We start from the raw sequence: 14286 nt of genomic DNA, 5'->3' as shown, positions 1-14286 counted from the left end.
ACATATTATTTAAATCATTATCAACCAGGATCAATCCACTGCTGGATAAATGCATTCCTAGCTTGATTCTACTCCTTTCTGTCATTTGAATTGCTGTATTTATCAAAATCGGTGATATTATATTTATCTACATATTCATATCGTCATAAACATTTTTGACCTGAACCAATCCACTGCTGGATAAAGGCCTCCCTACCCTGATTCTACTCCTTTCTGTCATTTGAATTGCTGTATTTATCAAAATCGGTGATATTATATTTATCTACATATTCGTATCTTTATCGTTATCATCATCAACTAGGATCAATCCACTGCTGGATGAAGAATTCCGCAACCTGATTCTACTTCTAGCGGTTAAACGAATTTGTGATATTATACCTATTTCTATCATCCTCATCAACATTGACCTGAACCAATCCACTGCTGGATAAAGGCCTCCCTAGCCTGGTTCTATTCCTTTCTGTCATTTGAATTGCTATATTTATCAGTGATATTATTATCTACCTATCTATATATAATTCCATTATTATCACGAGCCTCAATAAGTCCACTGCTGGATGAAGGCCTCTCTACGTTGATTGTATTCTTGACAGTATTGAATTTCTATATTTATTAAAAATGCTAATGTTATTTATCTACATATTCATTTCGTCATCATAATGATCATCATCTTCAACCACGGGGTGAAGGGTTCCGCAACCTGATTCTACTACTAGCGGTTAAACGATTGCTATATTTATCAAAATTGTTGATATTATATTTACCTATTCATAATATCGTCATTATCATCATCAACCAAGATCAATCCAAGGCTGGATGAAGGTTATCTCAAACTAATTCTACTCTACTTGGTCATATATAAATTGTATTATTTTTTAAATTTGTGATTTTATATACCTACCCATTTATATCGTCATCGACCTGTATCAATCCACTGCTGGATGAAGGCCTCTTTAAGCTAATTCCACATCTTTAGGTCTTATAAATTCTTATTCTTATCAGAATTGTTCTATTCCTCTCACATATAATATGTATTTCTTCATTATTTTTATCAACATTTGTCTCGATATGAATGTCCCGCACCGGAAAACTATTTTTGATATTTTAAAGATTTTTCTATGGCTGCAAGCATTTATTTTTTATAGAAAATGAAACAAAATAATGTTTAAATTTATTTTTACACTGCTAATCTTATCTCAATGGGACCCGAAGGAGATTAATATCACATTATATTGGATCGCTATTTATGATAATCACATAATATATTGCTTTATATTCGAATGATTGAGGCGTATAATTATTTATCATATTTAACTGCACATACCTACACATATATTGTATTAAAATTAAAATGTCAGTGGTAGCAATCGGCGATTCTGCTAGGCATAGCAGCCTAAGGCGGTGTTAGACGATATTGTAAAGGCCAGACGTCTGAATAGACTACGCATATGAGTCCAAATTTATATTGGCAGTGACGATTTGCAAATCATAAAAATGACAAATCAGCGAAATGTCAAACTGTCTGACGTGAATAAAAAACCCATTCCGAAGGGAAAACTATGGCGCCATCTATGCATATTTCATAATTATATTAAAATCCAACACCGCCAAGCCGTCTGCAAGACCTAGCGAGACAGACTGGCGACCGCCAGCTGGCTCAGCTAGTACAATATGAATCTTACATAGGCATATCGAAAAACTCTAGCAAAACTAACCGATATGAGCACCACGCGACGGCTTTTTTACTCTTGTATGTATTTAAAAGACTTATTTTTTTGCCTAAATCTTCCACGTCCATATTGACGTTTATATAATATATTTAATAATTTAAATTGTGCAGGATTTTATATACCTAATAATATATATACGAAATCTAAAATGTCTACCAAAAGTTGGTAAGTCTCAAAAACATGTTATGGAGTAATTGCAATTTGAAAGTTGGACATCCCCTCTAAAATCATTCTTAATGTTAATTTTTTTGTGCTTGATGTACATAAGTTTTTTATAATTATACACATAATATACGGTTGTTAACGCTAAATACTTACTTAAATTATCGACTTACCATATTTTGGTAGCAACTTATATAATATATTGCCAGATTTTAACACAATACCTATATCATAGTGAAGATAAATATTTATTTTACAATCAATTTATTGCTTTAATCAATTTTTTTTAAATAGTTATCAATAGTATGCATGCAAGCAAAACATAATAATGCGTAGGTAATCCATGATTCGGGAAATTGTTTCACTGGCTTTCTCAAGAGTAAGATGGTTATAAATACCCTGTCGCTGTTACCCTATTTTCAGAGTTGGTATAAAATAAGCGAAGGAATATAGAAGATTAAAAACGACCATTCAAATAAAATACAGTTTGCACCAAAAACCATCAAAATTCAAACCCAAACCTCTTGTATCGTAAGCACCACGTGCTACCAAAATATACTCAAATACTGATATTAAGCAAATCGCTTTGTCCCTAATATTTAAAGTATTTAGAATACTTTATTGTGTTATAAATAATCAAACCATAAAATAAAAATGACTTTTATTGCCCTAATTTAAGATTTATTACCATTTCGGATATTATTCACTGAGAACAAAATGTGAAATATTTTTATTGCTAAAGTTTCGAGTAAATCGTTTGTCGCAATAAAAGTTTATTTTGTGTAGAATTTAAGCTTTCGAATAATTATTGTGACTTTTCCAGTTCATAGCAACGTATACCTATCTATCTTAATATAATACTGTGTATTTGATACAAATTAAAAAAAAATACCATAGAATAGAACAAATATTTGAAATATCGTATTTTAACTGAATATTTTGAGATAGTTAGGTATTTTATATACTTTTTGTCTTTCCATTATCTGATTAGTACATTGGTAATTATACATAATATACTGATAAGATAATGGAATGGAGGGCACAAATTTAGCAAAATGCTCTCTTTTTATACGTTGTTAATTATAATACTCTTAATATTATAAGACACTGGGTGAATGAATGAGTTTTAACCACTTATATAGCTCTATTCCAAGAAGTTAACTCCATAACATCTTGTAGTTATTTTTATGTGAGATAACTCCAAGATGTTACGAAATAATTATTATGTTTACAAGTCGGTTGTGAGTTATCACATGTCAAACAAAGATATAAAGTTATTTCAGATTCTTTGCCACAACGGTGTTACGCGTGCTCAACAACACTGACATTTATTAATTACTTATTTTGTCATTTTGACGTTTGGTTACGCTATATCGCGGTAAGTAATAATTGTTGTTATAAGTAATTATATTACCATATTTAGAGTATACCTACTGTCATATAATTTCTTTTGTAAACATTATTTGTCGAAAAAAAATCGCAAAATGTTACTTTGCACATTCATACCTCGAGATAGTTAACTCATGCGATACGTCAAAGCATTTTAATCACTAGTTTTATTGATTTCTGAGTTAACATGTTATTGTAAGGTAGGTATATTAACTGCTAGTATGCGAGATCGGTTGATTACGTAACAATGAATTTTACAGCGTGGGTGTGTTAACTTAATTCTCAACCCCCTAACAACTGAGCAGCTTTTCTCCCACCTCTTTTAGTCCCGATCGCTCTATTCTGATTCATTGGAATTAGTTACTCAATCTGAAGGGCTACAACTTTTTATATTGACCATTATTATTTGTGATTGACACTCTTAATGGTCAATGTGGATGGATAACAGTTTTTATGTCGTCATACATATTTTTTGAAGATAGGAATGTTCTTAATAATTATTCTCCATTAATGAAAATTCAACTGGTTTTCTGTGTCCATTCGAAATATCATTTTTTATCTTGCGAGATAAGCTGTTGTTAGATGAAAAATAGCACTTTTTACATTTCGTTACCAAGTTTCCATCTATGGGAAAGGATAAATTACATTTTTGAATTGCCGTCAGTTATAACACATGTGTGAAGTTTTTGTCTCTTCAGTAGGAGTTATTTACCCGAAATACCTAGGTACTACTGTAAAAATATTTCATTCAGGAGCAATTTAATAAAAATTCCTAATCATCGCAGAATACAATAATATAAATAGCTGGCTTCATAAAGTGAGTGTTAATAATACATAAATATAATCATAGTTATAAGAAATTTATATGAATCAGACGACATGGGTTCAGATCATAAATAAAGTATTTGAAATACCCACTTAAGTCTTACAATTATATCACTCAGCATTACAAGGTGTCACACTTTAATATTGTATATTTTGTTGTCAAAACAAAACAACGTAGTGCAAACGATTGTCAGCATTTCTTTAATCATAATCGAAATCAAAAGGTTTTTTATGATTTGTTAATTTATTGCAACAATGTTTCTTGTAATGTACGAACTGCATTTGTATAAATAGCAAAGACAATCAATAAATCCCCACTCACATCGAGTCCATCACTCGACTCAGACAACCGTCATTTCACTCCAGTCCAGTCTCTCGATTATATTAACATCTCGATACATTGCTAGTAAATTCAATAATATAGTTAATCTCAGCAGTATGTTCATCTGTACCCGCGAGTATAACATTACTACGCCATCATTATCATTGTATTTATTTATTCATGTACCGACAAATAAACTCTCCCCTCAAAACCTTCAAGCAACAACAACTATTCTCTCTTCTCATCTCCAGTATTAAAAATATTGTGTTATATTTTATTGCATATGTAGAGATATAGAATTTTTTGATTAATGTCATTGTAAGTAGTGATTGTAAGATATAATTTGTAAACAAATGACGCGAGCAGGAGATGACTATTTTAAATAGGCCGGATTTTGGCAGTTATTTTTAACGGCTATAGTCAAATTCAGTTTTAACTACAAAAAAAAAATAGATTTTGATCAGGTGAAAAATATTTCTGGATTCTATAAAGTAGTTTAATTGAATATTTTTGATGAAATATATTTTTTTTAATAATTTCGATATAAAAAAAATAATACAGTATATTCATAGTTTAAAGTATTATTAGATGAAAATATATAGAGAAAAAAAAAATATTTTTCCCGTAATTAGACCTATCTATACCTACTTGTAATATGAGTATACATTTTTTTATTAAACAATAGAACATCATGCTTTTAAGAGAAATTAGATAAAATCAAAAATAATAAATCATAATTTTAAAAGCTAGATCTGGGAACACTGCACTGACTAAAAATTCTAAAATCAAAATTATTATTTGTTTAAAATTTGAATTGAGAACATTTGCTACGGAACCGTAGTATTATTGCCAGGAATATTAGTTTTTTTTGTCCACAACCAAATTGAGTTTTCTTTTTGTTTATGCATATCCCTTTGGCATATTTATAACTCTCGTACGTCTAGTTGATGTATATTACACTCGCGTTGCATATTGTAACGGTATGAGACCCTTTTCCAGTCGATAAAGCAAGCTGCAATATAAATTTCAGCTGTAATCCAAGACATTGTTCATTGCGGATCCTGTCACACAAGAGTCCCACTTTACTCTACTTTGTGGGCTTAAAGAAAACATTTTATTAAGCAATATCTTTATCAATGTCAGACTTCTTAATACGAGTTTTAAAACAATATCGTGATAAATTAGTTCCGTATTAATTTCTCAGGGAAAGTTATTCAATTACCTACTTAAAACTCTCGTATTTTATCGTGAATTTAACATATTATTTTCAATAAAACTTTTCCATTTAAATACTTAACAATTATTTTGAAACAGCGTTTTAATGACAATAGTTTTTTTTTATTATTTATATTAACTGACAAAAACGAATTATAAGAGATATTGAAGTAGTACAACATTACCAATTAGTATTAAATAAATAATTTGTAATACGTATCACAAAATAACAAGGGTAAAAATAGATAATTCCCGTATGCCACAACGCTTAAACGTAATATTTTTATTTGAGTCTAAAATCACTACATAATAATATATATTTATTCATAATCTAATACAGTTTAATATAAAATAAACAGTTTTACGATATATTGATAATTTCTATAAACTTGATATAATTATGTACGATAGAGAGACGGTCTTCGTACTATCGTGCAAGTCAGCAAGATTGCATGCATGGATCAAAAAAGTTCAGAACCTTCTGTCTATTGAAGTATGCTTAGGGACAATACATTGGTATATTATTTACAACCAGTGGTGTGTGATTCATAGTGCATGCCTAAATTATTCCTAGATATTAATATAAAATATACATAGTATCGGCTAAACGCTCATGCTTTACCACAAGCTCACCTGCGTAAACCGGTTTGTATTAGGAAGCCCGTGTATATGGACGGGAAAACTGTAGCTCACGCAAACCGAAAAGTTATTTGTAAAAGTAGTTTGCACAAACTTTATCGCGCAGGCAAGACGCTGCCGCCTAGCCAGCGCATAAGATAAAAAAACCGTGGAAATGAATAAACATTATCATAATAATACTAGTAATAGAAACTATTTTACGTGGTACTTATTTTGGTTGCATTCTCGGTTTAGGCAAAATATGATTAAAATACATCGTCAATTATTTTACATGCTGTTTATATCATTTCAGCATATTATTATTATTTAAAGATATTCAGTTCAATTATGAAATGTTTAAAAATGTAACTAGTAAATGGCTGTTTTAATTGATATTTGGCGAGTCTCACTGTTGAGGGACGAGACTGCTGTGATTGGGGATGATCAGGAGGTGTAGATAGAGAGTCATCAGGAGAAGAAATGAGAAATCAAGATTTGGTGGTTGCTCCGATGGATGAAGGAGCGAGTTTTATTTGCAGGGTAAACCGTTGGTACTTACAAGAGAACGTGATGTTACAATACTTATCATACTGTTCCCAGGACCAAGTCTCGGTGGAACATAATGCGGTGCGGAGCGACTGATACGAAGCTTACTGGTCGGACTGATATTAAGATTGATACTTTTATACTAATGAGTCATTGCTGATGAAGTTTGCAATTGAGAAATCTGCTGTCTCCGCATTTTTGCACTTCGAACGTTTCGATCCCATCGAAGAATGTCACGCGTGTAGAATATGCTGACTATAGATGCGACGATTGTGCGATAGTTTAAAATAACTTGCTAATACTTACATTGTCTAAATAATGCTGACAAGGCCCGAAGTCATTGAACGCTACAGATAAAACCACTTGTTATGAAGAGCATGCCCGATCTCAAAAGTCACCGCATGCCACTGATTACAACACAGTTATAATGATTGAGGTGACGTTATCTCCATATGTCAAACGCTTTAACTATTTGTTGATACAATTTAAGTTATTCAATGAATTTTGTTTTATTTTCAGAAAAAACACAGCAACGCAAGCGTCGTGACGCTGAGCGACGTCGAGGCGATCGCGGCTGGCAGGTACAGCTGCGAAGTATCGGCTGATGCACCATCGTTTCTCACGTATATGGTCGCCGGAGTTATGGACGTCGTAGGTAAATATACAGACATTTTACACATCCTTAAACTACTACTATTGTGTTTACGTCGTTTTTTTATATATATATATATATATTTATTTAACGAATAATTCACAAGATTTAAGAATGTATCATTCTAATTATTGAACATACATAATTTTGAAAATACTTTTGAGAAAATATATTATAACCGATAGAAAACTCTTTTTGAAAAAAGTAAGACACTCCGCAGGAATCGAATCTGCATCTCTCGGATATTTCGCCCACGCACATAGTCCACTATGCTAAAGGAGTCATACTTAATAGCGACAAATTTTACCTATTGGCTTTTTCATATTCACTGAAGCGTTTTCCAAATTGAGCTACTATTTACGATCGGCTTTTGTTGTATTTTAAATCAAAGTAGGTATTACTTTAATTACTAACCGACGTCACGGATCACTCCAAGATTTTTTGTTGTGCCTAACTTACTTGAACTTGCTAATAACTTTTAAATAACTATTTTTTTTCTTTTTAAAGTGTTACTTTTTTCAAAAAGATTTTTTTATTGGTAATAATATATTTTCTCTGAAGTGTTTTCAAAATTACCTATGTGAAAATTTTATTGTAATTAATTAATATTTAATAATCCCCCATCAATAATTCTAAAATCGGCAGAGTTAAGTATACATAACTCATACATAAATAATACGTGTAACTTTGAATAAAACGATCGTTAAATGCTAGACTGAGGTGCGCAACAAAATAGTGAAATAGTGTGGTAAAATACCGTTGTTTTATCTCCGCGTGCCTGAGAGATTAGAAAGTTTCCAGTGGGGAAACAACCCCTGAAACCACCGTCTTTACTTTTTTCACGCCAAAGTGCCCGTACATACACGCCTAGTTTTGATAAATTTCATAACAAAAATGACATAATAATATAAGGGTCAATCAAAAACTTTTAGTCGGTCCAACCTCCCTATCATCACAATCTACTGCAAATAAAATTCTGTCTATATTTGGGACAAATTTGGTCCGCGAACCGTAGTTTACCGAGTCCTGTTTTAATATAATATAATATATTTTTTTTAACAAACTTGTGATAATTATATCTGTATTAAAACTTTCTCGAAGAGAAAAAAAAAACAATGATGACAAAACCTCAAGAAGGTAGGTACTGGAAATTAATTCCATTTTACAACACTACCAAAACAATACTATTGTATTCTGCTCAAGTGTTGTTTGAGTTTTATCAGGCTTGTCCCAAAGAGAGATAGTTAATATATTATTTGTTGGTTCTCAGTTTCATGGTAGCCAGCGTCTTTCCTCTCACAAGTTCTAATGTCACCCTCCCCAGAGTCCTCTCGACCACAGTATCTTCTTCAAACCTCTGTGGAACAAACAGCGAAATGAAAATTCACTTAACTATTTATATGCTCGACCCAGATACTTCCCTTTTAGGCCTAAGTTAATACACCAAGAGTTTGAAATGGCGGTGAAATTGTGTTATATAATCCAGAGTGCATACTACCGTATTCCGAATCTCGAAATTTAAATGATTTCGCACTATTTCGGGTAACAGGTATTTTTACAATATAATACAACCAAATGCTTTGGACTTTACCTATGGGAATTCACATTTTTTGTATATTTGGTACTTAATGACAATTCCAAAGAGTTTTTTGTATGACTGAATGGTAGGCACATATTAAATAATATTATGAGGATTTAAATATAGCCAGAGAACAAGATGGCGGTAAGTAGTTATTTATAATAGTTTATTTAAATAATTTGAATTAGTAATGCTCTATCATTATAACGCTAATATAAGGTGTTTTATCTCAATTTAGTACTGACAAAAAATTATCATAATGTTGTGATGTTTACAGTTAATAAATTTGATTTGTATGATGTGATTTTTCAATTAATCGGTATCTCCGAAGCTACTTTAAATTTAAATATTTTTCTTATTCAGTATACAAAAAAAAAATAGTTTATTTTTGAAGTTATACTTCTTTTGGCGCGTTTGGTAGATCAGATCAGAGTGTATTTTTGGCGTGTGACATGTAACAGTATGTAGTGATAGTTGGTACTTTAAAAATAAAGCAACGAGAAACCATTATATAATTTAGTAATATAAGTTAAATCGTACAGAAATAAACCAACGGCGTTCCAATAAGCGGTCGCTTTTCTTGCGTGTGTTAAGAATCTAGTTTATCACAAGTTTTGTTTTTGTTTTGTTATGCCAAAGAAGTATAACTTCTAACGCGCATACATAAGTACGCTCACCGATTGTTTTATTGTAAATATTATTATTAAAAAAATATATAATTATAGCATGTGAAAGTACGCTGAGACTAATTTTAGGCGAGATCCTGACGTTACTAGCATTTGATGTAATTAATTACCTATTATCGGTACCTTGATTCAAGCCACAAAATCCGATTCTCAAAGTTAGCGAAACTGTTTAACGTTTCAGTTATAATAATTTATTATATTATACTACTTATAGGTTATTTTCGTTATAATTAGATAGGACGTACGTAGCTCAATGGATAAAGCCATTGCCGACTCAAGTAGAAAGCCGATACATTCAGAACGACTGGTCCTACTTTTTCCGCCCCTCCCATTGTTGTCTAAGGATGACCTATCATTGCCTGTCATCTTTCTATAGAGTGCGTATACTGACGCGTCTATTGTGTTCACACAGGGAATGGTTTGATTTGAATAGATAAGTTACATGATAAATAATACAGTAGCATTAACACACCTTCTACAATAATATAATGCATAGATCAATGTTACATATTTTTTGGTGTCGTATTTTTTTCTACAAAACGATTTTTTCTAGTGTGTATATGCAGGAGATGTTTTCAAATTATGTATATTTAGTATACAGAATGTTATAATCTGAAATCTCGTGTCTTATTCGTTGAATAAAAGAAATAGTTTAATTAAAATACATGTTAATTGATTAGATATATCTATGAATAATTGTTTATTTAAATGAAGCGTTTATTAAAAAAAAACGGTTTTCACAATAAATTAAGGCAAATAACGGAGTAGCTACCGCATCCAATTTTCCTCAATTGGCATCCGTCTAACTTAAAATTACTTCCAATTTTCCACAACATGATTGGGGCTCAGTTTACAGTTGTAAAATAAAACAATGGCATTCTTTCATTGTCTTCAAAAATGGATGAGAATACTTGAATATTACGTCTATGAAAAATAAAGAATCAAGAAACATACAATGAAAAATAAATACCTACTTGCCTATAAGTAAATTTTTAACTTTCACCTCATAATATATTAATAAACCATTTTTTCTTAGATATAATATTATACTTAATTGAAAAAATACGTCGTCTAACAGGACTTGAGCTTGTAAGTTGTAACCACTGGATTCTCGCTAATCAAGCTACGGACATCTAATTACGACGAAATTAACTAGAAGCTTTTACATTAAAATGCCTATGAAATAATGTATATTAAAAAAAAATTGTGGCCTCCAAGGATAGCGCAGGTAATAAATACGTCGGAATATTGACCTTGAACAAAATTACATTTTTTTGGAAATTCGTCATCTTTTCACATCAAAGACATTTTTTTTTAAAATAATAAATCTTTTGTCAGCATTTGCATGACGTATTTAATTTTATTTTCACTGAACATATTCTAATTTAGGAAGATATACTAATTTATTATTTCGTAAAACTTTATATTGCTACATGCAATTGCCACGTTTTTTGAAATAAATTTCAACATTTTGCAATATTGTATATTTGGCGCCATAAGCTTTCATATTACGATTATTTAGTATAATAAATAAAAAATCTTTTGACAGCATTTGCATGACATATTTAATTTTATTTTCACTGAACATAATTTAATTTAGTAAAATATACTAATTTATTATTTCGTAAAACTTTCTATTGCTACTTGCAATTGCCACGTTTTTTTTTTTTTAAATAAATTTTAACATTTTGCAATTTTGTATATTTGGCGCCATAAGCTTTCATATTACGATTATTTAGTATAATATGATTATCTATAGCCATAACCTTCAATAAATTTAATGTTAAAACCATTACAGTAATGTCAATTTTCAATTTAATATAATAAAATATTGTTTAATAATAGCACGTAATTGACTGATATGATAATGGCACAATTATTTAAATTCTCATTCAGAACACTTCCCCGCTAATAGTGATAGTAAATTCGATAATATTATAATATCTCGTTATATTTGAACACTATTATGACGTAATTGCATATGGATTAAATTGAAATTTTTAGAGACAAATAGAGGGTGAGTAACTAATTACTAGAGTTTTTATTATAAGGACATTTATTACATACAAAAGTTTTAAAATAATTAATTATATGCGTCAAACGCAACTGGTGCGTTGCCCATCAGGTGGCCATTAGATATAATTAGCATGTTATTTAAATGTGGTAAGTAAAAGGTCCGCAGCGAATGGGTTTTAATGCGCCGGCTAGACGACAGCGACTTGCCTGCGCGGTATAGACTTTTATAGCGCTTTTTGGTTTGCGCGAGCTCAGTTTTCCCGTCCATGCACACGGGCTTCCCGATACAAAATGTCTCCAATCGCAAGTAGATTTTCTAGGTTTTAGTATTTTCTAGGTTAGAATGAAAAGCAAAACTGGGTAATTGCTTAAAATTTATTTATAGAATTGTGATAGATGTAGATTCGATTTCTATTGGGTATAAATATTTAAAAAAAATAATGTATGTTCTTGGGGTAGTCTCTAAATTGTGTAGGTATTATGGTGTGTTACTGTTATATTATAGTTGTATATAATTCTTCTCTGATCGGCTGTTGATGTTAAATCACAATACTTGCAAATCATTGCCCATCTTTCATAATACCTACACATACCCTTCCTGAATTGCAAGGGTAGTTTATAATACATTGTTTCCCGTTGTCGGAAGCAAAGTTTTGCAGTCGGTAACATAAATTCCGTCAGAGTCTTGTCATGTTAGCAGACAAGACAACAAGTTGCCGAGCGAGCGAAACTTTGACGCGACTGCCGACGCCATTGTATTTTTGGAGTTCAAAATAGGAACAATACATCATGTTGGATTATTGTTTGCGAGATGTTGGCAACACTGAAAAATGTCACAAAACAATGACTTTAACGATTCCTAATAATGATGTATCACACGAAGTTATACAATTAAGATAATGCTCTACTCGTTACTCGGGTTGCCAGTTGGAATTTTAATGTTTACTAACCGTTATTAGACCCTTGCTAATGCAGTTAAAATTTCTTCATAATGTATAAACCTAGAGAGGGTATCAGTATGTATGCCACATTTTCGATTTAGATAATTGTATCATTAATCAAAATTATCATTCAAAAATGAGTCTATGTTTAATGAAATTAAATTTAAAACATATTTACCCTACATTATAATTAAAATAATATGTATAAGTATATAATAACCAGTACGTATACAAAATACCTCTACTTGGCCACTTGATGTCAATAAACTTTAGGATGTTCACTCGTTTTGCAGATATTATACCATAATATAAAATATAGCCTTTAGATGCATAAATTCAAACACCGTATCAATCAAACCGTTTCTAATAGAATAATACAAAACTATTCATCTATTAAAATCGTATAATAATGACCTACTATTTCGTCTACATGACATATTATATAATTAAACAGACTGATTTGATTTTTTTCAAACCGAAGAGAATATAGGCAAATAGGGAACTCAGAAATAATGGGAACTGAAATACCTAACGGGTAAGGAGATGCAGGCGACCGATCTTGAGTAAGGAATAATACAAGATAAATTTAAACACATGTCAAGAATACGTCATACGTCGAATACTGACAAATGCATTGATGCTCATTTAATATTGATGTATTACACATCATCACTGTTCTGGCAGAGGACACTTATTCGAAAAAATGAGATATTGAGTTAGTACCAAAATGATCCTTATTTCAAACTTTACCGTCTGGAAACATTCTTAATAAATAAACAGTCTTTATTTTAAAGTCATCTTTTTTACGATTATTTAATAAACTCTTATGATAGACCATTATTTCAAACTTTTTAACAACTTCAAAGTCAAATCACTCAAAACTAGTATTCTCCAGTTAGTGTGTTCTGCCAGAACAGAGACGACATATTATTGCACGTTTATAATTCGTGGTTCATTTTCGTAAGACACTCACACATTCAAAAACCTGCATCAAAATGTAATGTATTGGTATATAGCCTATCGGAATTATATTTATTATCTGTTTTGTGTAGACAACGGTTGGATAAAAACGCACTGTCTTCTAATCGCATCTCACTACACTACTCCACCCACTACTATCAGGTCCCTTTACTTACACGTGATGATTTTTTGCAAATGGGTTATTCAAAAACGATTAGATAGGTGTAGGCATGCACCCTACTAACCGATCCTCTCTTCATCATTCCACCGCTACTATCTGACTAATTTATCAATTATGATGAAATTTTGCTAGTGTATTGTTCGACAACGAGCAGATTTAAGCCTGACCCTATCTACTCGCACCTCACCACTCCACCAATGCTATCTGATCCAGTGCGCTATTTTTTTTAAGTTTATCTGATCACTTCAAAACCGTCTGAGATTATGTGAATGTAAAACTATTTAATTGATACCAAAAAATATGTATTCTTTAATCTGCGTATAATATATGCAAATAATATTTGTGAAGTAATTTTTGGTTACCTAATAGAAAAAAACGGGAACGAAACTATATCCAAACAGTACCTACAGCAATAATAATATTACTAATATATTTTTACGAATATGAGGTATTATTATAATATA

The 14286-nt window shown here is 31.0% G+C and overlaps 1 protein-coding gene across 1 annotated transcript in view; it reads left to right on the top strand.

The window, feature by feature from the left end:
• Positions 1–14286, top strand: part of LOC147078746 (uncharacterized) — a 223625-nt gene that overhangs the window by 130047 nt on the left and 79292 nt on the right. Inside the window, exon 3 of the mRNA XM_085957675.1 lies at positions 7327–7462. Coding sequence (XP_085813801.1) covers positions 7327–7462 — 136 coding nt within the window. The remainder of the gene's footprint in view (positions 1–7326; positions 7463–14286) is intronic.

Source organism: Rhyacophila brunnea, unplaced genomic scaffold (genome assembly GCF_057557595.1).
Source record: "Rhyacophila brunnea isolate RB1 unplaced genomic scaffold, BYU_Rbru_1.0 scaffold_11, whole genome shotgun sequence".
In the NCBI taxonomy this organism is placed as follows: domain Eukaryota; kingdom Metazoa; phylum Arthropoda; class Insecta; order Trichoptera; family Rhyacophilidae; genus Rhyacophila; species Rhyacophila brunnea.
The sequence above is the reverse complement of the archived record's forward strand: the minus strand, read 5'-3'. Positions and strand labels throughout refer to the sequence as shown.